At 49.5% G+C, this 27,054-nt stretch overlaps 1 protein-coding gene across 1 annotated transcript in view; it reads right to left on the reverse strand.

Annotated features, from left to right (window-relative positions):
• The window catches only part of Rfx4 (regulatory factor X4), a 128,583-nt gene extending 125,199 nt beyond the window's left edge, over positions 1–3,384 (reverse strand). Inside the window, exon 1 of the mRNA XM_051206210.1 lies at positions 3,277–3,384. Coding sequence (XP_051062167.1) covers positions 3,277–3,349 — 73 coding nt within the window. The 5' untranslated portion in view covers positions 3,350–3,384. The remainder of the gene's footprint in view (positions 1–3,276) is intronic.
• Positions 3,385–27,054: the final 23,670 nt, after the last annotated feature.

Below are 27,054 nucleotides of genomic sequence, written 5' to 3' on the forward strand. Positions count from 1 at the left end.
GAGAGACCCTGTCTCAAGGAAGACAGACAGTGATAGAGCAGGACACCTAAGGCCTCCCTCAGGCCTCTCCTACAAGGGTATGTAGACATACGCACACACTTGGGGATGCATCACACACACACATTGCAGGAAGGGCAAGAGAAGTCAATCTTTTCTTTCCTTGATGAAATCTCTTTGAAGGACTAGACTTTCTGGAAGCCACACAAAATGATTTAGTCTTTAAACAAGTGAGGTCTGCAAGCCGGAGGGGGCAGGGTAGAGGAGAACCAAGACTGGATCAGAGGTGGCTCGTTCCAGAACCAGAAAAGTACGGGGGTTACTGGGGACTTTCTGCAGAGTGTCCAGAGTACATCTCCTCCAAGCATCCCCAGATCTCTTTCTCAGGACCTGAACCCAAGTCAGCAGCTGTTGCCTCTACAACGACGGGGTTTCTACTTCCTTTATAGCTTGAGGGATGGATACAGGGATGAAATCACAGCGAACACCACCATGGAATGCCCTTTTTATGTCGTGGGAAAGGTATGGAAGTAAAGGTGAAATGAATCCCTGAGTCTAAGCCCTTCTGAAAAGAAGGAGCTCCCCTGATATTATACCAGGCCCGAGACAGAGCTCAATGGCAGAGCATGCCTGAGGTCCTGGCTTCCATCCCTCTCATCAAAAATATCCTCTCTAATAAAGAAAAACACAATAGAGGCCATGTGTATCCAGCAAGCATCCCTGCCCATTGAGGCAGTTTAAACTCTTTCCAGGAATCCTGTCCTAATTTTCCAACTAGATACCAAGAATTAAGCATAGGTGGGCCAGGGCATGGTTAATAATATCAGGGTCTGGCATTGGCTGAGTAGTTTGACTATTTGGACTTTCATAGGAACCCTAGGCACAAGCCAGCTTTACAAATGAAGACACGGGGGCTTGGAGAAGGTATGTCATCGTTAGAAACTCTCTGACAAGGATTTAAACTTCGGTCTATCCAGAGGCTCCAAATCCCATACTCTTCCCACTAAGTCCTGTTATATACCTGACATCTCATTTTAACGCATATCTGTGACAATGGGCCTGATACATACTGTTTATTTAAAGTTACCTAAAGACCGAAAGTGTCATCACCTTGTTTAATAGCCCATGTTTTCCTGGCTGACTTTTTCTGTGGTCTCTACAAATGCAGCTAGGGCATTGTCAGAGATGAAGCCATGCCAACTAAACTTCAAATGAATTCCAAAGACAAAAGTGCACTTCTTATCCATAGAAAAGACATGAATCCTTCCCTTATATCTCTACCTTTTTCAGCAGTAAATTAAAAGTTTACCTCCATGGTTTGAAAGGTTATAACATTTGGGATGAGAAAAAGCATTCTTTGCTTAGGCTAAAATGGTATATGCTTCACTGGCTAATTCTTCCCATCACCATCTTCTTCATAAAAAAATAAAAAAAGAGTTGAAATCATTTTTGAATGGCCTGGCACTCAGAGACAAACAATTGATTACTATAGGTTGTCTGCAATACCCTCTGCCACCCTCTCGTCATGCCTTTGTCCCCTGGATGGATGGACTGTCATTGCTTAAAACAGAGTGGATAATAACATACACAGGTATTTCAGGGCTGGCAAGGAGACAGTTCAATTGATAAAGGTGCCATCCATATGAGTCTGATGACCTGAGTTAGATCCCCAGAACACTTATAAAAAAAATGGAAAGAGACCAGAAACACCCAAAGAATTGTCCGTTGGCCTTTGCACATCCACTGTGGTGCATGGACACCCCATCTCCCCAGAATAATAAAAAATAAATTAAAAGTACATTTTGAAATTCAATTAATAGTGCAGGGCCTGATGGCACGCATCTTTAATCTCTCAGAACTCAGGAGGCAGAGGCAGGGGCATCTCTGTATCCAAGGCCAACTTGGTCTACAAAGTGAATTGTAGGCCAGTGAGGACTACACAGTGAGACTCTGTCTCAAAATGAGGTATTTTTCCAAGGATACAGAAGGCCCCTCCCCCATCTACTAGGGATCTCTTCCAAGACTCCAGCGTAAGCCCAGAACCACAGACAGCACCTGTATGTACTTTTTCTGCTCCCTCTACATGCACAACTATGCCAAAGTTTAATGTGTAAATTAGTCACAGTATGAGATTAACAGCAATAAAGAAAAATAATAACTGTACGGTAAAGAAAGCTATTTTAACCTTAGGCCTTTTTAATTTTTTTGTTTACTTTTTTTTAAGTTTCCACTTAGTATTTGCAGAAAGCAGTGGACCCTGTGTAACCAATCCATGAGGCAGAGGCACTGTTTCCCTTACCAGGGCAGCTTCTGGGGCACAGAAAGTCACCAGCCACAGCTGTGTCTAAAGCCCGTAGGCTGCCGCTCTTACTTTTAGCTTGAGAGCACTGTCATTAGTTCAGACAGGGTTTTCCTTCATGTTTCTCCCTTGCTGGATTTTCCCATTCATTCATTCATTCACTTGTTTCAAATTTATGCTCTAGAGAAGCAGCTAAACACTGTATCTAACAAAATGACAGATACACGGGAGACGTGGTTGTCTTGAATGAATGAATGAATGAATGAATGAATGAATGAATGAAAGACTGTCCTGTGATTGAGACCAATGTTCAGCCACTATCGTACAGCTATAGCTATTATCTAAATTCCTCTTCCATGCAGAACTCAACCAACTGCGCAATACTTTTCCCTCACCCAGAGCAAACAGCCCCTGATTCTCCTTACTCGTTCACCCACTTTGCTCCCACCAAGAGGGTGTCAGATCCACCTAAAGGCAAAATTTACCCTTTGCTTCCGTGTAAAACTACACAGGAGGCTGACCAAGATGGTGGGCCAGGAGACGGAGCAACCGCCCCTCACGCCTGGCCCTTCCTGTTACTGCCGCCAGCAGCAGTAACCTCACCTGCTTCATCCCGCAGGGGACTCCACAGAGATTTAAGCTGCGAATGGAGTCATGCCTGCTATGGTGTTGCCACCTGACATCACCCTTGCCTCTGAATTCTAGGACAACCCCTATGTCCCTTACAGCCACTCTCAATGTATTCACAGTTTGTCTTGCAACACAGACTCTGAAATCCTTGACAGCAGGGTCTGTGGCCTTGGTGTCCCCAGGGTCTGCCACCCAACTAGCTGAGACAGAGTGAAACCCTTAGAACTATGAAACTTTCACCTGGCAACAGCCAGTCTCTTAGTTCAGCCTGTCTCACTGAAACCCTCATCTGACCACAAGCCTGTAAGGAGAAGGGGGAGGGTGGAAGCCATGGCAGAGATCTTGCCCACCTTTTCCGTCCTGAAGAGTTTCGGGACCCCTAGAGGGGCAGCCGAAGAGGGTCCCAAGAGACCTGTAGAACATGTAGGATGGGCAGTCGGGGGCTTGGGAGAAGTGAAGCTCTGGCCTCCCAGCATTCTGGTTTGTGACATCATCACTTTAGATCTTCTCCGCTCTGCCAGTAACAAGCATGGAGAACACAGCAGCTTGTCTTAGAACCACAGCAACAAGTGTGGACAGAAAGGGACCACCATTCGCAACACGCCTCCCCACTGCCCCCCCCATGCAGAACTTGTGAGGACCCGTGTCCCTGAAGCCACTCCACAGACAAAAGTATCTGGTAGGTGTCGCATGCTGTGTGTGTCATCAGACACACGGATACAGGTATGTCACTGAGTAACACAATATTAGCAAGAACACAGCTATTTTGTTTCTTTTGGAGACAATGTCTTGTTAAGTATCCCTGGCAGGGTATTTTTTTTTTTTTTATTTAGCCCAGGATGGCCTCAGACTCACAGCCATCCTCTTGATTATGGCCCCAGAATGCTGGAATTACAGGGTAGTCCATACTCAGATATAGACATCTTTATATCTACCCCATATTTATGGACTTGTCAACAGACTCAAACAAAGGAAAAGGCTCCTTTGCCCAAACTGTCATCAGGGGAGTTGGAGATGCAAGAAAGCAAACTAGAGCGTGGTTTTCCTTTGATAGCGATTTTTGGAACAAGGGCTTGTGTGTTCCTCTCCAACATATGTCAGGCCCTCTGCTAGAGTCCCTGTTGGCACTGAATACAGCTCCTGTACAATCTAGTGCCCTTTGGTAAACCCTTCCAGGAGGCAGGGAGTTGGGAGTCCATAAGAAAACACCTCAGGCTGACACTGAGGAAGGAAGTTGATGGTCTTTTAAAATGAGTTATCCAAGGTTCTTGACTAGTAAATTCCCAACTGACTCCCGCGTGGTTTAGACTAGTTCTGCGCAGCATAGCTCAGACAGGGCTAACACAACAGCCTCAAGTATTGCTTTCTGGATACTGTCTTAAAGCCAAGCCTGGAAGAGAGCCTAACTTGTTGGGGAATTCCCAGGCTGAGCTGTTGGCGGATCTTTTCACAGGTGGAGACACAGTCTGGGAAGGGCTTGGTTGACCTAAAGTCAGTTACAAATGGCTGCACCAGAATGGTAACTCAAGTGCTTTGACCACATGAAGAAGGCCTGTGAGGGGTAGGGAACTGCCAGATAGGATACCCTCTCCACCTCCTAGATGTCTGGTCAGGTACTGAGTCCATCACCTTTTCAGATCCAGTGCGAGGAGCACCATGAGAAAATTCCTCCTGGGCGACCCACAGGTCGTAGGGAAGAAAAGCCAAAACCCTTTATGCTGGCTAGCCTGTGGCTCTTGGGGAGGCGGGCACACTGCCCAGCTGGCTCCTCACTCAGGACCAGGAGGGAGGCTGGAAGAGGACCCGGAGAGGCCGGGTGGGAGCAAGGCTGCACAAGCCGGCTGAGAAAAGGTGTAGCTGCTGGAGAGAAATTAGAGACTTTGGCCCCTCTGGGAAGCAGGACGGTCCAGCACTCACACAGTGCCCGGGAGGCCCCAAACAAACTCCTCTCCCTCCTTGCTCTGGGTCCTTTGTTGTCCGCCTCTGGCTCCCGCTCATGCCCTCGGGTCCCCCGCCCCCCTGAAGTCACCCCAACTGCACTCATAATATTTTGCTTTGCGCCGGGTGTGTTTTCCACCACCAACTTCCAGCAGTCTCCATGGCGACGCACTGGGGGTAGGGGGTTGGGGGCGGTGGCTGTTCAGATCCCAGGCCTGAGCCTCGCAGCAGCCCTGGCTAACTTTTCCCGGTCTCTGGGTATCGCGCTGGGAAAGTGCGCTATCCACGGCCCGCCTGGGATAATAGCGAGCCCGCAGGCCTGTGGAGTCAGGCCTGTGAACTGGGGGGCCGCATGGCCCAAGACTGCAATCCCGGGTATCAGGGATCCGTGGACCATGCGATACCCACTCGACTCTGTTGCCAAGCTCAGATGCTAGCAGGTGGCCAGAGTGGGATCATGCAAGTCCACCTCCCGGGCTACACACACACACACAGAGGCACACGCACATGCACGCACACGCGCGCGCACATGCACACACACGCACATGCACACGCACGCGCTCGCACACGCCCGCACGTCTAGGAAGAGTGAGACTGGCTTATCATAAGCGCTAGGCTCACATCTCTTGCTGAGTCCTGCATTGAGCCATCCGGGCTGCACAAGGAGGCTACTTCTACTTACCCCAGAGCTTCTCCTCCGGGAAGATGCAGGGGGTTACAGGCCTGTCTCTCTGGGGCCTCTTTACCCCATGGGCAAAAACCTAAGGCCCCAGGATATCTCACCTTAGGACCCAGTGAAAGTAGGCTGGACCTAGTACCAGGTCACCCCTGCAGAGCAGTGTTTTCCTACTACTGGGCCCCAGACATTTAGGTACAATTCGAGAATCTTTGACGCCCCGGTTCTGAGTTTTGGAAGCGCAGGATGTGGGGGAACTGGGTAGAGTTAGAAGCTTCCAGTTGGAGCGATTGCACCTCTCTAACGAACTATCCATCCCGTCTAACAAGAAACAGCCCTTTTGACGCGTAGGCGACAAACCTGTCCCATCCCCACTTTGCACAAGTTCTTGGTGGCCGAAAATTCTATCCACTTTTCCATGTTCATTCTCGAATCTCTAAGTAAGGAGCAGCTGAACAGCGAGGCTCTATGTAGGGGTATCTGGAACCATAACGGAATAGCCACGAACAAGTAGCCACCTCCAGCGGCCCAGTAGAGAGTGGATGGGGGCCAAACCGGCCCGAGAACCCACTTTGAGGCCAGTGGGTCGAGTGTGCTGGTGCTAACTGTAAAGCCAGTCCCTATGCGCCAGCACGTCGATGGATCCTGAGCGCACCAGCTGCCTTAGCAGCCCGGCAGAGCTTGGCGAAGCCGCCAGAGTCCCATCCTATAGGGGCTTTGCTTTGCTTTGTCCTGTTAAAAAACCTGAGAGCCCCGAGGATCCAGGAGGCGCGCGCCGGCTCCGGGGCCTCCCCCGACGGGACCATTGTCTTGGCCCCACACTTGTAGTGTATTTTGGAAAAACTCAAGGAATATATTACCAGCTCGATGCGCGGAACAAAGGGGTGAGTTTCCGCAGGTCACGCTGAAGTGGGCCTAAAGCAGGCCACTAGAGCCCCGGCCCCTGCAAAACCGTTCTCCCATGCCCCAGGCACTTTGCAGGAATTTCCCCTTTAAAAAGCAGAGACCGTAGCTTCGGCTTGCCGGCCCCCTCTGAACTTGGATGCTCCGGACTTCGCTCCAGCAACTGCTGTGAGCCTGTTGTTTGAGCCCGTTAAAAATGAAATAACTGATTTCGTGTTTCTAGCCGAGCGCAACCTTACTCCAGGGGAACAGACTCGAATTGGCCGGTGGAGCGCTGGCCTCTGCACGCCCAGGGAGGGGAAGGAACCTTTTACATAACAAGAGAAACTCAGAAGAAAGACTAATTGGATTAATTCTCTGGAAGGGAGGCGAAAGAAGGCTCCTGGATCGGACCTCGCCCCGCCGCACTTCGCTTGTCCGGAGTTTTGCATGTGAAATGTCACCTGGTGTGCCTGGAATGACTTCTCAATTGCTGCCATTAACCAAAACTTTTGATTTTGAGTTCAGGAGTGTGATCTAGGGATATCTCTTAGGTACGAGAGGGGAGGGGGGTACTGGGGTTTCATAACCCATTTGGGATGTTTGCAGTTGGGGCGGAGGTGACCAGTGCCCCCACAAACACTTAATAATCCGGGATTAAAACTAGGACACATCCACAATTCTACAGCACCAAGCAAGGACTTGTGGTGGGATGATCTAAAAGCCAGTTAGGACATGTCTGATTTGGGGCAGGAGGAAGGCCTCGTGTGCGGACCCCTTGAAGATCCTGGGCCATTGATTCTGTATAAATGGGTTTAATTTGGTTAAATACATTCATTTTTAATGTTGTGGGTCTTAAGTTTTCTTTGGGTTAAAAAAATAAATAAATAAAAATGTTGAAGCAAAGTTTTGCTCTTCCCTCTCCCGGACCAGCACTACTGGGATGTGGAGAAGACCACGACGGGCCCAAGGAGCTGCGCAGCCCAGTGCACTACCCAGGGAAGATAGCTTATTGCCTCTGCGTGTGCTCGAAGATAAGCAGGACTTCCGAGGCTTGGGCTTTAATCACTGCCTGGAGGCTCACAGTCACCCTGGGGGAACCTGAGGGCTTGACTGCGTCGGAGCCAGAAAAGTACTCTGGTTGCCGCTGATACCCCTGGGTCCGTGGTCTGCAATGTAGGCCAGGAGAGGCCTGAAGCCTACCTCCTAGAACCAAGGACTACGTCTGGGAAGATATCTAAATGGTTTAGCACATCATATATCTTTTTACAACCTGCCTAGGGGTGGGTGGAGTGGAAGAGCTGTGTGTGATGTTTACTTGTAAGTTATGTGTGTCGGGGCACAGCTGAGGCCAGTAGACACTTGTTGCTCAGTTTTGATTCCCTCACATTCTCCCAAGTTTCAGTGAAACGGTCACCTCTCTGTTCAGGCTGCCTCTATCACACCCGAGAAACTCCGAAGCTGTGGCCCAGCAGGGATTGGAAATGGCTTGGTGGAGAGACCAGGCCTAGGGGAGAGAGTAAACTTTTTGAGAACTTCTACATGGACAGGACATAGGAAAAGTAATTGAGATTTAGAAGTGTGGCGGGTTCCCAAAGATTCTAGGCATAGAAGCTGACTGACGGAGACTGCACGGAGATGCTGCGTGTTTTCGTTGTTAAGAAATTCCGTGCCTTCCCTTCTGTTGTGAACCATGGCGACCCTAGAGCCTGATATCCACCACAAAGCCCTCTAACCAAAGGGCAGTTCACAGAACTCAATGCCAGAACTCAGGCCTCTAGTGATGCTTTGTATTCTGCTTTCCCCTCAACTAGGTTACAGCCTCCGTGTGGAGCCAGCTGCTACTGGGTTGCCTCTTGGCGGCCTTGAGGCTACAGTCCTGGGCTCCCATCTCTAACAGCCCAAAGCTACGAATGCCCCAGGACCACCGGGTTCGCCGCCACCACTCCCTCCAGCTGCGCGGCTCCTGCAGCAATAGCCTCCACCTCCCGCGCGCGGTGAGACGCGGTCGCTCTCCCCCGCCTTTGGAACGTTCCCGGCCCTCACCCTAGACCCTGAGCACACCACTACCCTGCCCAAAGTCGGAGCAGCGGCTGGGCCTGGGAGGGGGAGGCTGGATCGCAAAGTTCCTGCATGCAAGAGCACCTCGAGCTCGCCGCAGGCCAGAGAGCATCTTTATACAACTTTATGTCCAAGTGAAAGCGCGCTCCTCAGCGTGCGCGCACGCGCACACACGCATTTACACGCACCACACACTTCCATGCATCCACTTAAACACTTAGCGCTGGACCGAAAACTTCGACACTCCTTCTCTCCTGGGACCCCACTGTCAAGTTGACCCGCCTGAACTTTTTGCAGCTCTTGAAGTCCCCCCCCTTTCCCTGTTCCTTCCCCCAATATCTCCCACCAAGTCCCACCAAGACTAACCTGTGGAATCCATGTCGGGTTCCTCCAGTAACCCACAATGCATGCTCTTCCCATGGACAGCACAGACGCCCCCCAAAAGTCCTGATATTTGGGGATCCCCCTGTGCTAGAGATGCCCAGGGAGGAAGGGAGGGAAGGAGAGAGGAAGGAATGGGTAGCAAGAGAGAGAGGGAGCCGATGGGTGAGGGGGCAAAAGGATAAAGGGGGGGAAGAAAGAACCAGACGAAAGAAAAGGGAAGGAGGCAAAGAAGCGAGGGAAGGAAGCAAGCTGGAGCAGAGGGAGAGAGCGAGAGAGCGAGCGAGCGAGCGAGGGGACACTCAGTAATCCAGTCGGGCAAAGCCAAACCCGTCAAAATGTTTGCGGATGTTTCATGGGAAAAAACATCATTTTATAGGAGCCCCGATGGGAGCAATGTCATTGATAGGCCAGCGGGCCTGATGAATGGCCGCTCGTCAGATGGGGCCGTGGCGAGGCGCACTGTGAAGCCCATTGTGGGCCTGTTTTGAATAAGAAAAGCCGCCTCCGAAAAGGGGGGCTCAGAGCGACGCAATCCCAGCCCTCCGACTTCCCCCTTCTATTATAGCATTAGCAACGTTTTTCTTATTTAAAGTTCCAGAGGCCTTCTCCAGCCTTAGCCCGGCACTCATTATAGGCGAAATCAAAATTGGCTTAGATCTGCCCCCCCCTCAGCCCTCCCGCGCCCGGGCCCCGCGCGGTGCAGCCATGGAGAGGGGGGTGCAGAAGGTGCCCCGGCCCTAGGAGTCTCCTTCACGAGTGGGCCCAACTCCTTTTTTCTCTCCCCTTGAGACACGTCCCGTTTCCGTCTTGAGTTCGATTTTGAGTAGGGGCCCTGGAGCAAAGCAGGAGGAGTATGTCTCGAGTTTCTCCCACGCAGATCCGCGGACATGCGTGGGGCTCGGGGGTGGGGAAGGGGAAACTGAAGCCTTAGGTTCCCATCTCCAGTCTGAGGAACAAGAAGGACGCTTGGCAGCGAGGGATGGGGATATGGCTCTCCTCCTCCACAACTTTTGTAACCCTTGCCTGGCACCCTACGGGTCTCTCCAGGTCTCCGTGCCTCTCTGTCTCTGTCTCCGTTTTCCCTTTGGCTGTGTGTCTCTTTGTCTCTCCCTAGGAATCTCTGGGACCCCCACCCCCACCCTCGCCTCTTCCCATAACCCTGTATGTCAGTCTGTCTGCGTCCCGGTCCCTCCCTCTTCCCAGGTCCCCCGCGCCCCCCTCCGCCACCCTCTCGGTCCCCCACAGTCCTCAGCTGAGTTGGTGAGAAGTCCCGGCGTCCGAGCTGGGGACGCGGCTTTCCCAGGGACCCCTCCCCAGGGCAGATGAAAGTGCGGGAGAGGGGGGCCCGGGCTGGCGGACCGCAAGTGGAGGGGGGTGGCTCCCGCCGCCCCGGGAAAGTGGCCGCTCGCGGGCTGGCCACGCTGTGATTAGAATATGAATGGGCTCCGGCGGGCGGAAGAGAAAGGCGGATTACCCCGCTGCTTTGACCATGGACAGAGGCAGCGCCGGCGGCGCAGGGGCGGATCGCCCGGGTCCCTCCCGCCGTGCCGGGTGCGCTTCTTGCCCGCGACCCCAGGCCTGCCCACCGCGGGCCTCCGGGAAGCCCCCCGAGCCGCGCCGAGTGGGACAATGGTGGGAGGGGGCAAGGGACCAGCACGTGCCGCGTTCAGGTCACGGGGCGCGGAGAAGGGGCAGCGCCGATTGCCAGGCTGAAGGCTGAAGTGTGTTCGAATCCTGGCTCTGAAAATTGCATCCTCTTTCTGGGCCTCAGATTCCTCGTGAGTGAAATGGGATAACGGTACTCCTTCCTATTGCTCTCCCCAGGCCCTGGTTGACTTCCGTGTGTAATCGCTTCTTCTTGCTCAGGCCGCTACTGAGTCCTAACCCGGAGGGCATCTCGGGAAGTTGATGGTAACCTCACACGCAGCAGTGTCTTGCTCAGAAGCCCTCCACCCACACGCAGCTCCAGCACACCCTCTGCGATGGTGGATGAAAAGCTTTGGCAGCCAAAGGGGTTGAGGACAAGCTCCTCATGCCCTCGTGAGTTTGAAGTCAGAGACCGAATGGCCAGGCCTGTCAAAGCCTCGCTGGACAAAATGCTAGGGTGCATTAGATGACGGTGAGAATTCTGCCTCCAGGGAGGAGAGCTGCCACCGCCACTGGGAGCGCCTGGGGTCCTGGGCAGGGTCCTTGACCACTAAAACTTGGGGCAGAGGTGATCTGTAGGTGGGTGAGATTGGTACACAGATGTTGCTAGCCAGATTACATCCATTATGCCAAGTAAAAGGTGTGGGATAGGATGGGCTGCCCTCCCAGGACCGGGATGATAGAAAAGGACTGTGTGAGGTTCAGGCCAGGCCGGTGCTGGACAGGCACAACTCAGGCTGGCAATGGATCCTTCTCATCCTTGGCGTGCCCTGCTTAGCCTGAGAGGGGAGACAGCCTGGCCCCGATTAGGTTATATAGCATGCCTGTTACACGATGGAGTGGGAGGATGTCAAAGCCTGTGTCATTCAGGAGGTGACACTCAGGTTCAAAAATAGTGCTGTCCGAATGCAAGTCAATGAAAGTTTCAAATCCGTGTTGCCTAGAGGCCGACCGTAAGAGTGTGTTTGTGGAAGTTCACGACGGAGAGAACACACAGCGGTGACAGCTTGTGCCGTTTCCTTCAATAAAAAGGTTTAGTTGAAAAGCAATAGCTGCCACTGCTGCAGACCTCAGTGACACTGTCTCATTAAAAGTTGAGGGCAGGACCAAGCCCCCGCCCCCTGAATCAAAGCAAGGTATCCCCCAAAGTGAATGGGTTTCAGAAACCCAGCTCTTGCACCGGGCAGTGACCCACAGCCAAGCACTGGGCCAAGCTCCCGGAGTTCAGGGGAAGAGAGGGAGAAGGGATCATATGAACAAGGGGGGGGGGGCACAAGAGCATGATGGGAAAACCACGGCTGACACACGCTAGTGGGAGCTCACAGACATGGATTGACAGCTGGGGGGCCTGCGTGGAACCGAACTAGGCCCTCTGAATGTGGGTGACAGTTATGTGGCTTGATCTGTGGGGTGGGGGGGGGCTGGCAGTGGTACCAGGACTGGGTTTTAAAGACAGAGACAAAGGGCAACAGGTCCTGTCAGGTGTGCTGAGGACCAGAGCGTGGACCCCAGGAAGGGTCGTGGAAGGCACCTTCCTTGGAGGCTACGGAACAAAATGGATCTTTCAGAAGTGTTGAGCACCCGAAACGTATTTTGGGAAGATCACAGTGACCACCGTGTAGGCCGGAAGAGAGCTGCTTGCTGGAGGGGGGGGGGGTGTTGCCATGACTAGAAGATGGTGACCGCTGGCACTGGCACACAACGGCTGGAGCAGGCTCAGGAGACTCTGAGGAGGAATCCAGTTCTTTCCCAGCCTTGATGCTGACCAACTCTGGCCAGAAGAGACTGGGAAGGGGCATTACACTGGCCAGGAGCTGTCTACCCCACTCAGAGGGATGCACGGGGGGGGGGGGGGAAGATGGCGGGCGGTGGCAGCAAAGGCGACCTGAATTACCCATAGAACTTGCTAGTAGCTTGGCAGGTAGGCAGGCAGGCAGGCCCAGGAGGACGGAATTGGCAGTTTTTGTGTAACGGCAGCTTCCACAGCCTCTGGCAAGGCGTATTGTGTGGCATGTAAGCAAAGGTGTGTGGGGTCCTCTGGGGGTTGTGCTCCTATACTTTGGCCCCCACAGCCCTGCACTTGCCAGCCCTACTCTGCCCTCTTCATTACAGGCATGATGTCACAGAGACATGAGCCACATAGTTCCTAACTTCCCTCCAGGCCTGCCTACACCCTGGTTTTCTGCCCGCTGGCTGACTCAGGGCATGAGTTAGCTTACCTCGGACAAAAAGAATGTGGCTTACAGAGCAGGCCCTGGCCAGCCAAGGCCATCCTTGCCTGCCTGCGCTCAGTGATCTGTCTAGTGTTGGATTCTTGGGCTTCTGACTTGCCTTGGGAATAAGAGTAATATTAATGATGGGTGAGGTTTATTGAGCACCACTACGAATGAGCCACCGTTCTAAGTATTTAAACAAATTATATTCAATTATCAGAATAATTCTGGAAAATACGTACCATATTATAGCCGCCTTTACACGGACCGCAGAGAGAGTAAGTAACTTGCCTAAAATTACACAGCAAGAAAGCGTGGGATTGCTAGGCATTTAATCCCAGCACTCAGGAAGCTGAGGCAGGTGGATCTCTGAGAGTTCGAGGCCAGACTGGTCTACAGAACAAGTTCCAAGACAGCCAAGGCTACATGGAGAAACCCTGTCTCAAAAAACAAAGAGCAAAAGGAGAGAGGGAGACAGGGAGGGAGGGACAGAGGGAGGGAGAGTCAAGTCACCTCTAAAACCAGGTGACTAGCCAGCTTCAAGAATAAGCCAACATAAAAGAAGCCCACAGACACCCTCTGAGATGACCTCTCCACTATGAAGGGCTCACCTGAGATAGTGAGCCCAGGGAACTAGTCACTCTGCATACATTCCAGTTGAGACCAGTACTTTAGCCCCTCCCCCCAGGATGGATGGCATGTGCCACCCCTGGAGCCACCAGAAGTCATTCCGTTCCAGGTCCCCGGCTGCCTCACGTGAGCTTCTTCCCACACTGCCTGTGAAACCGATCTCATCCTCCCAAGTCCCTTCCTGGGGTTGGTCTCCAGTGCCTTCTCTCTAAATTTCTCCCACCTCCTCCCTCCCTGAGACCTGGCTGCTCCCCGAGGATGCCTACCACCTGTCCCATGGCTCTCTCCAGAAGACTTGTTTGCATCCTCATCCCCCAGTCCCAGGGTCAGGAGCCTGCCCTTACCCACTGCTGTTCAAAAGTGACTATGAAGTGGGCGCAAGCTTGTCATCCCAGCAACGCTAATGTCATCCCAGCTACTAACTGAATGAGTCTGTCTCAAAGCAAAAATGCACAAGGGGGGTTGGGGCTGTAGCCCCCTGGCAGAGTGCTTGGAGCACATTCTAGCCAGTAGTTCTCAACCTGTGAGTTGCAAACCCTTTGGGGGGTCGAACGACTCTTTCACAGGGACCACCTAAGACCACTGGTGAAAATAGATGTGGTCCATAACAGGAGCAAAATTACAGTTATGAAGCAGCAACAAAAATAATGTTATGGTTAGAAGTCACCACCACATGGGGAACTACCGGTATTAAAAGGTTGCAGCTTAAGGAAGGTTGAGAACCGCTGCTCCAGACCCTAGGTTCAATCCTCAGCATTGCAAGTAAATAATAAATGTTTTAAAATAATATATCATTTACATTTCAGACTGGAAGAGGAAGAAAAGAAGCGGGAAAGGGAATCTTGTGTCAACGGTAGCCAGCTTGTTTTTCTTTCCAAAACACTGCATGTCTTGGTTATTTTCATCTGAAAGGCATCCTCAAAGAATGGGGTTTGATTTAGTTAATCACACAGACAGTTCAAACAAACTAGAGTTCTGTTGGTAAGAAAAGAAGCATGCTGGGTGGTGGGAGGCAGAGGCAGGAAGAGGAAGACCTCTGTGAGTTCCAGGACAGTGAGGGCTACACTGTCCTGTCTCAACCACCCCCCCCCCTCCACACACACACTCAGGTTTTATGACTTGGCAGTTGAGGCTAAAGGATTGGATTCAGGTCCACAGCTTTGACAGGAGTAGCATGTGGAAGGTGGCTGCACTTCTCTGTACCCACACATTGGGGTCACAGACACATGCCTGTCATTAAGATTGCATCGCTCAGGAATTACCAGCAAGGTCAGTGGCTTCTAGCAGCCGTTTATTGGTTTTAATAGTAGCTGATGATCAGTGCTAAAACTTATTTGACTTTTTTTTTCTCATGGGCTGTCGGATGCTCAGATTCCATCACCCTGGCTGCTTGTCTCCACTAGAGTTCTCTAGGAATAGTTCCTAGGCTCAGTTTCATTGCCTTGAGATAGGGTCACACAGGAAATGGTGCAACTCTATAGAGGTTCTGGGGATCTGAACTCAGTTCCTCTAGCCTTACACACAGGGCCACCTTCCAGCCCACTCCCCACCCCCACCAGTAATTCCGTTGTTGGCAGCTGAGACCCAGTCTTTATGGTGAAGATTTACATGATCAGGGGTAGAAGTCATTCTGGCTAATGCTTGCTGAAGCTACACTAATTACCAGCTTCTGGTGAGGTGGGGGCTCGAGAGGAAGGGAGCTCATATTCCAGTTCAGACTTCTAGTGGACCTGTGTCAGTGGCTTTGCACAAGTGTTTGGTTCGTGGCTCTTTGCCCCCTGGAGTGAGACATGGAGACTAGGCATGGGCTGGAACAGGAGTGCCATTCCCTCCCCGGGGATCCGGGACAAGTCCCCATCCCGGAGTGTAGGCTTTTGTTATGGAAAAAGCACTGGACATATTTTACAACTATGAGTGTTCTCTGCTAGAGCCATGAAGGGGTCGTTCTCAGACCTTAACCGTGAGAACCGGGTGGGGTTACTGGCAGGGCAGTGCTGGAGATGCCCCTGGGAGCTTCTCCACTGCCCATGCTGAAGCCCACCATTCATTCATGTGTTCCTGTCAGTTCACGGCCTCCTGCCCCCTCTGTCCTGGCACAGAGCTCCTGACTCCAGGCCTCTCTGGCGTACCCCACTCCTCCATCTTTTGGAGGGCACTTGGCCCTGTAACATCAGCCTCCAAGGGGGTCCAAACACTCACTGCTCTTCAGTTTGTCAGCTTTGTCTGATCTTAGTGTGGCAGTGATTTTTCCTAAGCTCAAAGGTTGAAATTACAAGTGGACTCTCTTATTTCATGCTGCTTTTCCTTCTCATTTTTAAAAGCATGCAGCACATTCACATTTCCAAAGCAGAATCTGTGAAACAATGTCTGCTAAGAAAGATTTAATATTTTAATCCCTATCCCAAATATCCTATTCTCCTTCCCTATAGAAGCCGTTTCTTAAAACACACACATACACACCAAACCACAAACACACTTACCACACCACATACCACATACACATACACCACACACACACACACACACTCACCACACCATACACACATCACTTTATCTTCCCCTTACTGCTGTCAGATAGCCACTTACATAATTATGATGTTAAAAGGCTGTGGATACACTCAAGGAGATGGTATCTTAGGACCCTGAGTTGGGTGGGGGAGGGGATGCTGTCAGTTAAAATCATCCCAGGTCTGAAGAGAAGGCTCAGGGTAAGGGCCCTTGTTGCCAAGGCTGACTGACAAGTTCCATCACCAGAACCCGTAAGGTAGAAGGAGAGAGCCGTCCACCAGACACCAGAGGGCCGTCCACCGGCCTCTACAGGGGAACCGCAACCGCGTGGGCAATACAGTGTGTTTTCCCCACTCTGGGACCACAGTTTCACTGGGCAGCCATCGTTCAGCCTTCCTCCATGTGTGAGAGTGCTCTGCAGCCCTTCCCATCTGGTGACAGCCCCAGCTGCTCAGGATTTTTAGAACTGATAACCCAACAGAAGACAGGCTCCCTGGGCATGACCAGCAACAAGATATGCTTGTGTTCTTACATGGGGTTCCCGCTTCATATTTCTGTCCCACCACCAGTTCACCGAGGAGCTGAGTTCATTTTGGAGCCTAGCTACGTTCATTTGATCTTCTGTCTGTATGCTGACTCATTATTGATGCCTGAATGGGGAAAAAAATGGGACTTCAAAGCATGACCTTCCATACATGTGGTTTTGTTTTGTTTTGTTTTAATAGTGCAGAAAAAAAAAACCCCACATATTCCTATCAAAAATTACTGGGACCCTACTGGACCATTTCTCATGGACAATAACTTGCTACATCTTTAAAGGGATTTCTTTTATAAATCAGCCTATTCAGATGCCCTCCATCTCTAAGAATACTAAGCATTCATATTTTCTTCCGAAATTGTCTTACTCCTTTTTACGACCAAACAGTTAAAGCTTGTAACTTTTAATTTACTCAGAAACTTGCTTTTCCTCATTACTTTGCATTGCCTCCACCTTTTCTGATTAGGCTCTTGCTTCGCAGAGCTCTTCAACACTAATACGGTAAATTCAGCTTTCCATTTTCCCATCTGCTTTCATCGTCCACCGCTTTCTTCTTGTTCTAATACCTTCAGCAAGACTGCGGATTAATCCACCTCCATTAATTAATAACATATCATCTATAAATATTAATATTTCAGGCTTCATATTTTTCCCTATGCCTCTTAGCCGTCTTAAATGCAAACGTTTTCATTATGGCCATTTTCTAAATATTCTAGAATTTGTTTTTGCGTTTCCTCCAGTGGAACAGTGGTGGTGGGTGTTGTCTCGACTTCTGTCATTGATTTAGGGGTCTTGGTTTGTGTTGTGACTTGCGCAGTTAAGCATGCTGGGGTTGCAGGAAGACAAGGTCTGTGGGCTTCAGTCTGAGGGATCCATGGCCTTGCTTTTGCCTCAAGTATTTTAATTATCTTTTATCACGTTATTATGTCATAAACTGTATCTGCATAGAAAGAGGAAGTCTCCCACAGCCAATTCAACCTCTTAGCTACACACACACTTAGTTAGGAATTTGGATGGTATTGCATTAGTACATGAATAAATGCTAAACTGGGTGTTAATTTCAGTTAATATCACAAACTGCCTTTATTTACCCAGTGCAATGCTTTTGCCTTTAACTTTATTAAGTGACATTTCTTTTCCTTCCTGTTTGTATTCCCCAGAATGTTGCCCTGTAACTCCATCTTGAATTTCCCAGGCTGCCATGTTTGGGGATAGCTTAGGATTGCAAGGACTGAGCCTTGTCCTACGATTCAGCCTGGGTATCTTCTCTTAAAAAAATTTATCTATTTGAATGTATCGAGAGCAACAGACACACTTGACGTCAGCTTGTGCTACATCTGTGTTGTAGACCTCATCAGCTATTGTCTTTCTTTGGTGACAAAACATCTGGCAGAAGCAATTTAAAGTGGCTCAGTGGTTAAGGGCACTGACTGCTCTTCCAGAGGACCCGGGGTTCAATTCCCTGCACCTATGTAGATGCTTACAGCAGTCTAACTCTAGCAGAAGGCTCCACACCCTTCTCTGGCCTCTAAGGGCACCACAAATGCATGTACACAGCAAGCAAAATGCTCATGCACATAAGGTAATAATAAAATGAGATCTTTTAAAAGAGCAACTAAAGCAAGAGTGATTCTGACTTAGGGTTTGAGGGTTCGGCTCACCGTGGTGGAGGTACGATGCCACACACCAAGGGGAAGCAGAGAGATGGCCCTCAGCTCGCTTTCTCTGCTCCGAAGCCTTCATAGAACATCTGGGGCCCCAGCACATAGTTGCAACAGTCCACACTCGGGCGGGCGGCGGGGTGCTTCTCACCTTAAACTTTTCTGGAAATGTCTTTACAGGGAAGCCCAGAACTTTGTCTCCCAGGGGAATTCTAAACTGTCAATCAAATTAACTGTCACATAATCCGTATTTCATTCTTTTCTAAAAATCTTCCTAACATGTGGTTTGTGGTTTCCAGATCCCATTATGTGACACGTTTTATGATGACTTGGAAGAATTTTAGTTCTTACTTCAGTGACTTAATGCATTCCAGTTTTTTTAGTAGTTTGGTTTTATGCAGTTCTCTTTTTCTTCACATAGAAGTTGGGCAGACTGGGTACCTCTCATGAAGCAGCAGCGAGGAGGCTCTACACTCACCAAGCCGAGAGAAGACCCCACCCAGGAAGGCACTGGGGGACGGCCCTGATGGTCAGCGCATGCCACCCACCATGAGCCCCTAAGCGGCTGAGAGCGCTGTTTGCTGTCTTTGCTGTGGTGGCCTCTGGAGCACAGGCCTCTCTGCTCACACCCTCCCTATCTTTCCAGTCCAATCCTATCCTGACCCTTCCTTTCACCTTACCCAACCCCCTCCCCCCCCCCCCCCGCCGCCGCCCCTTTCTTGCCTCTCCACAATCCTGTTGTTGGATGAAAAACTCTTTTCAAAACTCAACTTTTCCAGTAGATTTTTAAAAAATTCATATCTAGGCCTGGGATCCATCCTGATTTAATTTTTGTGGACGGTAGAAGGACTGTATCTAGGTTTATTTCTATGTTATTTTTATTATTTTTTAATCACTTCAGCATCATTTTTGGAAAAAGTATTCCTTCTCTTTTGTGCCTTTCTTCTGTGCAAGTCTATTTGCGCCTTCACTATTTAGTTCTAGTAATTAATGCCACACTATTTTGACTACTGCTACTTTATATTAAATTTTAAAATCATACGAGTGCTCAACTTTGCTCTTAGGAGTTGTTTTAGTTGTTTTTAGCTTTCTGTCTTTCCATACAAACTTTATAACCCTTCTGTCGTTTCCCGTAAACCACATCGCTAAGGTTTGGATTTGGACTGTGTCATCTACATGCTAGCTTGGGAAACTTGACATCTCACGATCAGGTAGTGTCTAGTCCATGAGCACTGGGTAGCTCTCCATCACTGAGCTCTCCCTCTGCGCGCAGCTGCTCACTATTGCTCTTTGCTCATGCAGCTCCTCTGGGTCCACTGTTACAGTCGATAGCAAGCGTGTGTCTGTCCAGAGAAATGGCCATGTGACCTTGAGAAAAACTGCTGTCCTTGAATGGAAAGTTCCACCAGTGTGGCTGAGACTGCTGTTCAGATCAACCACATGGCTCCTGCCTGCCTGAGGTATCAGCTGTTGGAGTCTGGGAACCCAGAGTGGGCTTGTCTCCTCTTCCACCCATCACCCTCCCTTCCCTTCAGATGCATGCACATTGAGGGCCGGGCTTCTTGCTGTTGTTTCGGAGTCTTTCCTCCTTTATCACTATATAATGCTCCCTAATACTCATTATGGTCTTTTCAGTCTAAAACTAGTATAGCTTAAAGCTTTCTTTTGGATAGTGTCAAATGGTTTACAAACTCACCCAAAGCTGCAGGAAGCCTCTTGAACTAAGATGGGGGTGGGGTGCTAGCTTCAAGGAGCCAATCACCTCTCTACTGTCATATTAGTAACACTTGAATTAACAAGCACATTTAAACCATAGCAGGCTATGACTGGGTATGTATGTATGTATGTATGTATGTATGTATGTGTGAATATGTATGTATGTACTCATACATGCATACATAATTGTGGGTATTAACTACCTATCAATCTATCATTTATATCTATCTAACTATCATCTATCATTTATATCTATCTACCTATCATCTATCTATCATTTATATCTACCTATCATCTATCTATACTTATCTATCAATCATCTATCTATCATCATCTCTAGTCATCAAAAAGGCATAGAAACTATCACCTTCTCAACAGTTAGAACCCCCCACCACCTGGGTCTGCATCTAGAAATAGTTCCCACAAAAAGGAAATGGTCAAGTCCAGGCCTGAGACAGTAAAAAATGGCTCAAGGGACTGGAGAATCATGGCACACCACCAGTCAAGGATACTCGAGTTCTACCAAGCTTGTGAAGATGTGGGAGCCAGCCTGAACATCTTCTGGTAATGATGGGCCGATCTGAGCACCAAAAGGAGAATAACCACAATGAACGGAATCTATGACACGTGCTTTCGTAACAGTGAACTCCTATTGGCTGGCTTCCACTGAAGGACACTAGGAAACTAACTCATATTTGACAGTCTGTATTATGTGAAATTTACCTCTCAACATCCACAGTTGATGAGGAAAGTCTGTAAGTAGCGTGTGTTCCAGCTACTACATGAAGAAGTGACGCCATGTCATGTTTCAGATGACCTTGGTATTGTACATGCAGGGTAGCTGATATGACAGACAGAGGGTCAAACTCCAAACCGTAAAACCATCAGAAGAGTAGGGAGAATGAGTTAGGGCACCGGTCTGTAAGTTTTTCCAAAGGCAAGGCAACAAAAGCAAAAATTAACAAGTGGCATTACACCAAATTAAAAACCATTTAGAGCGAAAGAAACAGCCAACAGGAAGAAGACACTACCTACAAATTAGAGAAACATTCACAAGCTTTCATTCAACAGGACTTAATTTACACAATATAGAAGAAACCCAAACAACACAACAACAAAAACAAAAACACAAGCCAAGACAAAACAAAAAAACTCAAAGCAAGTGATTTAAAAAATGGGCCAATGATATGAAAAGACATTTCTCAAATGGCTAACACTTACGTGAAACAGTTCCACACCCCTAATCCCTGGGAAATGCAAATCAAAACCAGGGCATACATCAGACCACCCCAGTTAGAATAGTTATCATCAAAAAGACAAAGAAAAAAAAATGGCAAAGATGTGGAGAAAGGGGAATTCTCCTACATTGTTGGTGGTGTAATATAAATTAGTGCAGCCTCTTCGGAAAATAATGGAGGTACCTCAAAACTGGAACCGGCACTGTCATGTGACCTGGCAGCCCCGCCTCTGGGTATATATTCAACACGGATGAAGTTAGTATGTTGGAGAGACATCGCACTCACATTTTCATTGCAGTGCTGTTTAGAGTAGCATAGGACCAATACAGCCATCCAGTGATGGATGCACAGACACAGAAACTGTGCTATAAATACACAGTGGGATATCATTCAGCAGGGATGAGGGTGAGGGGTGGGAATCCATTCTATTGTTCTCAATCACTTCCTAGTCTGCCCACAGCGCTGTCTCATCAGATTGGTGCTGACTCAGACTCTTGCCAGTCTCTCCATGTCCTGGAGGTTCACTATCCGGCTCTTTGTACAAGTTAGAACTCAGGTGCTCCCTTGATTCTGTCTCTCAACTCCCACACAGTCCTATCAACTCCACTCTCTGCACAGAAACCCATTTTAGATCATGCTTCCAGTGGCTAATGTCTGTCCAGTCTGAAATCAGCTGTGGCAATTACCTCCTCTGGGAAAGGTGCCGACTGCTCAAGAGCACCCTCTCTGTGGTGCCGTTGGCTGCCCAGTAGAAGAATTAGGTATTACTGACAGTTCTGAAAGCCAGCATTTAGAATGGAAACACAGGAAGTCAGTCATCACGGAAGACGATGTAAATTGCTCAGCACCGGAGAAGCCAGTCACTTCTTAGGCTGAGCATCCAATGGAACAGTGCCTTAAAGTATGGGTTTATAGGGTGATAGCAGACAGACAGACAGACAGACAAACACACACAAACTCTGTCTCTTCAAAATACACACAGAACCCATATTAGTGACCGTGAGGATCTGGTGGGAGTTGTGTTGTTTCTATCTAACCCATCCTATACTTCAAGCATGCAGTTCAACATGCCAAAGTTATGCACCTGACCCCAGCCTAAGCTTTCCTGAGTTTCTTGGCCCTGCCAAGTGCCCCAAGAGCAAGCAGGGCATCTAGCTCATCTCTGCAGTCCCAGGACCCAGTAGAGATACTCCTATCTACAAGAAGTAGATTTTGTCTGATGGAGCAGATAAATGGTTTAATCTCCCGTTAGCCCTTTCCAGAGGTAAGGAACTCCATGGGGCAACCAGCCTACTGTATGTACTGGACAGATGAACTGGTTCAAGGTCTCTTGAAGCTTGCCATGTTCTAACAAGTGAAGTTTCCACAGAAGAGAGGGCTAGAAGGCTTAGAGGGCTCCAGAGGGTCCATGGAAGCTACTATTCCTTTGAAGACCATCTTGTGGCTTGCCCAAGTCTATCCATGGGCTGTGGCTGGATTCCAGCTGCTGCTCAGCTGCTCCTTTGCTCCTTAATCCAGGTTTAACGAGTCGAGCGCCATTAGGAGAGGTGACAGTTACCTTTTAAGTGAGCGGAGTGACTCTTCCCAGAAGGACTGACTTTAATAACCCAGTGCAAGCTCCCTCTTTAAGGTACAGGATGATTCTGGCACATCGGTTAAGTGTTACACAAAACAGACGTGTGTCTTCAAAATCAAAGGCGTTTTTCATTCATGTGAAAAAGGAATCAGTAAGCTGCATGAAAACTGGAGTGTGTAACGGTCCCTGGGGCCTCTGGTCCACAGCAGGAAAAGCTCAGAGCAGATTGGACACAGGGGGAGGCAAGCTCGGCCGCCCATAATTCAGAGATAGAAGGCAGCAATCTCCCCGCACTCTCTGTTTCATGTGCGGGCTTTTGCTTCTGATCTGCCAGCAGTTGCCTAATTGGCAGTGACTGTTTCTGTGGACACAAGGGTCTGCTAAATGTGTAAGGCCTGCATTTTTCCAGGGGAGACTTTTTCCTTTGCGAGGAAGCCAAAGATTCCTTCATGCACAAATTCTTTCTCATGCAGGTCACTGGATTCTTGTGCAGGGGACATGAATGCTGAGTCCTCTGCACAGAGCTGAATATTTGCATGCACGCACGCACGCGCACATACACACACACACACACACACACACACACACACACACACACACACCCCGTGATCTGGTCACACACAGCAGCAGGGATGCTGGGTAGGAAGCCACATGCACATCTTGAAATTCCCACACTCCTGCAAATGCACCCTCCACAGGCATTAGGGAGTATTAGGGAGTGAGTGCTGTGAGCTGTTTGTTTGGCCAGTCAAGGGTGTTTGCAGGCAGCCACATTTTTTTTTTTTTTTTTTTTTTTTGACTCTGTCTCTGTTGTAACCAAGGGCTACTGGGAAAATGTTCTTTATTATGAGTGTGTGTACATGTTCGTGTGTGTGCATGTCAAGGACAGAGGACAACCCTGGTGTCATCCTCAGGCACACCACCGGCCACCGGCCTTCTTTGAGTTTTGGAGTCCATCCATTAGGCCAGGCTGGCTGCTCAGGGATCCATTTGTCTGTACCTCCCCAGCAATGGGATTATAAGAGCATGCTACCATGCCTGGTGATTTGTTGTTTTTTCTTTCTCATTTTGCATTTTGGTGTGTGTGTGTGTGTGTGTGTGTGTGTGTGTGTGTGTGTGTGCATGAGCACTTGTGTGAAGATGCACGTGGATATCCTCTTTTCTGCCGTCTCCATTGACACAGCCTCTCAAGCAAACCCAGGCATCACTGAGATAGGCTTGCTATGCAGCATGCCTAGGGACCCTTCTCTGCCTCCCAAGGCTGGACTTAGAGGAGAGCTGCCACAATCACCTAGCATTTACGTCGATTCTGGGGTTCTGAACCCTGGTCTTCTGCATAGATAGTCATCTCCCTAGCCCCTGCGCCTGACACTTTCACATGGTGATCAAGTTCAGGGTATCGTGTTTCCAAGGAACGTTCTTCTCTAACTGAGCCACCCCCTCAGCCCTGAACTTGTAAATAAAAAATGCTAACTAACATTGTCAGCCTTCAAGAATGGGGATGGGATGGAAAGGGCCAGCTGGGGTGGAGCAGCTGAGAGCTTCTCCACGCTCAGACAGGCTGCCACATTGCAGGCAGCTCGGTGGGCCATGGGAGGGAAACTAGGGGCTGACGTCTGAAGACAGTAGGCACTGGGGGGAAGCCATGTGCAGGTTCAGGGGGACAGCTGTCTGTTCCTGTTTGCTGTTACCCTCTGCACAATGCCTTCTACAGCAGAGCAGGCTGGGACAGTGTCAAGTGGTATTAGGGCCCGTGGGAGGCCAGGCCAGGCCAGGCCAACAGGAAAAGCTGTTTTAATAAAATAGCAAGGGAGAGGGGGTAGTCGGTTTCCAATGTGTTTGAAAGGTTGCCTCGGCACCCCACACATCCCAGGGCTGGCTGTACAGGGGTGTGGTATATGCAGCTGGACCTGAAATTTTGGGTATCAACAGAGCCACCCACAGGGCCACAACTTGTGAGTCTGAGTAGCTGGCTGGAACACGTGGAGAGTCCCTGGCCTACAGCATCCCCAGTGTGTGAGGCTGCCCCATCCTCCAGGGCTCTGTCATCAGTATTTACCCATGAAGGGTGGTATTCCAGCTTCTCCTGATGCAGTGTGGAGTCACTACGAACACAGCAAAGTCATGTTACCACTCCAGTTTTACTGGAAGTGAAATTCCTTCCTAGCATCAGACGCAAAGGATTCTGGACCCATCACCTGCCTTAATTTCCTCATACCCCTCCTCACCTCCATTAATGTGGATGGTTGGAAGTAAACCCGACTAAGAATTTATTGAGCGTGGAATGGAGCTGTTTTGCAGACTTGAGTACGTTTGCTTCACAACTTAGACTGGTAAGTGAAAAGTCAAGTTTCACATTGTTCTACCATGGTATCCCAAGTCACAAATTTGATTTCCTGAAGCCAACCTGTTAAGTGCTTCTGGAGTGTCGAATCGAACTGGTAGCTTGGCTTTGGAAACAAACAATATACTTCTGGATGACTACTTCTCACCCTGCCTAAAACTTCCTCTTCAGAGAACCGTGACTTTGATTTCCCACCCATATTGGTCTAGTGTAGTAAAAGTCCAACTTGCAGCGGACAAATGGAATACAGGTTTTTGTAAGACACAGATGGAGTCAATCCAGAGGGGAGAGGTGTGATTTTTACAGTTGCTTTCCTGACCATCCATTTCACAACAGAATGGGCTGAGGCCACGTGGAGGGGCCCAGCCACACGCCCCTTCAGTCTTGTGTGACTCATTACTGCAGATAAAGGTGTTGGTCAAACGGTGCCCATTATGCAGCACCCAATCAGGGACTTGTTCGAAACTGTGCTCACTGACTCCCACATGGAAGTGTTCTGGGGGCTTCCTGAGGCTGCCGGGACCCCAGCCTGACAACCCTCTTCACTTTGATGTCAGTGGTGAATGGTGATTCCAAGCAAGCAAGTTCTCTGACTCTCTATCGCTCTCCTTCCTCATCATAGCTGTGAAGCAGGGCGGCTTGTCCAAACAGTTTCTAGAAATTCTACAGCTTCTGCACTTGGTCCACTTTCCAAAGGAGCTGGCCCTTGCCTGTGTCTTTCCAAGGTTGTCTGAACTGATGAACCCACGGGCCATGGGACCAGTCACACCGTGAGCTTATATTCTCTGTGGGGCCTGATTTTGCTCTGATGAAGTTCTCTGGGACAGAATGTCCTTCCCAGGCATGTGATACAAAGGTTCCTGCTCCCAATGAGAACTGCAGACATATGTCAGCCTCTGTTTGGGGCCAGGCACACCATCACATATGATCTTAAAAAAGGTGTATTGTTATCCCTCTATCCTCAAGATGGGAAAACTCAAGGAACAAAGACAATTTGAGATCACATAGCCATGATGCTGAGCCTGTATCCCTAAGTGGTTAGTTACCAGGTCTGTTTTAAAAAAGTATTAAAGGCTAGGTGTTGGTGGTGCACACCTTTAATCCCAGTACTCGAGAGGCAGAGGCAGGCCTCTGTGAGTTCAAGTCCAGCCTGGTCTGCAACAGCTGTTCCAGGACAGGCTCTAAAGCAATACTAGAGAAACCCTGTCTCAAAACACCAAAAATAAGTAAATAAAATTTAAAAGTGTTAAAGAATAACATAAATCCAATGCAAAAATTATGTATCTTAAAAAAACCTATCATTTGCATGTGTTTATGTGCATATTAGTGCAGTGCCCAGAGGCCAAAAGAGGGCGCTGGATTATTTGGAGCTGGAGTTACAGATTGTTGTGAACCTCCTGATGAGGATGCTGGGAATCTTGACTGCTGAGCTCGCTCTCCAGCCCCTGAACTTGGGGAATCACACACACACACACACACACACACACACACACACACACCTCTCATACACACATGCTCCCACTCCACTCACACACTCCCTTTCAGTTACCCTCATACACATACACACTCAGCCACACACACCCCTACGCACACCATTCTCACACTCATGCACGCACACTTACTCCCTCATGTTCTCTCTCTCCCTCTCTGTCTGTCTCTCTGTGTCTGTCTCTCTCCCTCTGTGTCTTTCTGTCTCACTCCCTCTCTCTCTCTGTCTCTCTCCCTCTGTGTCTCTCTGTCTCTCCCTCTCTCTCTCTCTCTCACACACACCTAGGAGTGAACCGTTGTTTTGGTGAATGGGTTTGAATAGGTTACTTCCCACATTTCCCCTGTGCTGTCATGAACTGTTTCAAATGCCTTCAGGGTTAGAACTCAGACTCCCTATGCTGGAGCCGTTTGAGCAATAGCAGCCCCCTTAAAGAACTTTGGTGATGCCAGACGAGTGGCGCACTAACCCAGCCCACCTAGTGCCCTGATAGGCAGTGCCGGAGTGGAGCTTTCAGTGTGCACCGAGGACCCCTCAAGGGGTTGGCTGGCAGGAGCCCTTGTAACTAAGAAGATACTCCGTCACCCTGGCCACCCTACCTGTGGCATCCAGACACAGCAGCCTGAGCTG

The sequence above is a fragment of the Phodopus roborovskii genome, unplaced genomic scaffold (assembly GCF_943737965.1).
Source record: "Phodopus roborovskii unplaced genomic scaffold, PHOROB, whole genome shotgun sequence".
Lineage (NCBI taxonomy): Eukaryota > Metazoa > Chordata > Mammalia > Rodentia > Cricetidae > Phodopus > Phodopus roborovskii.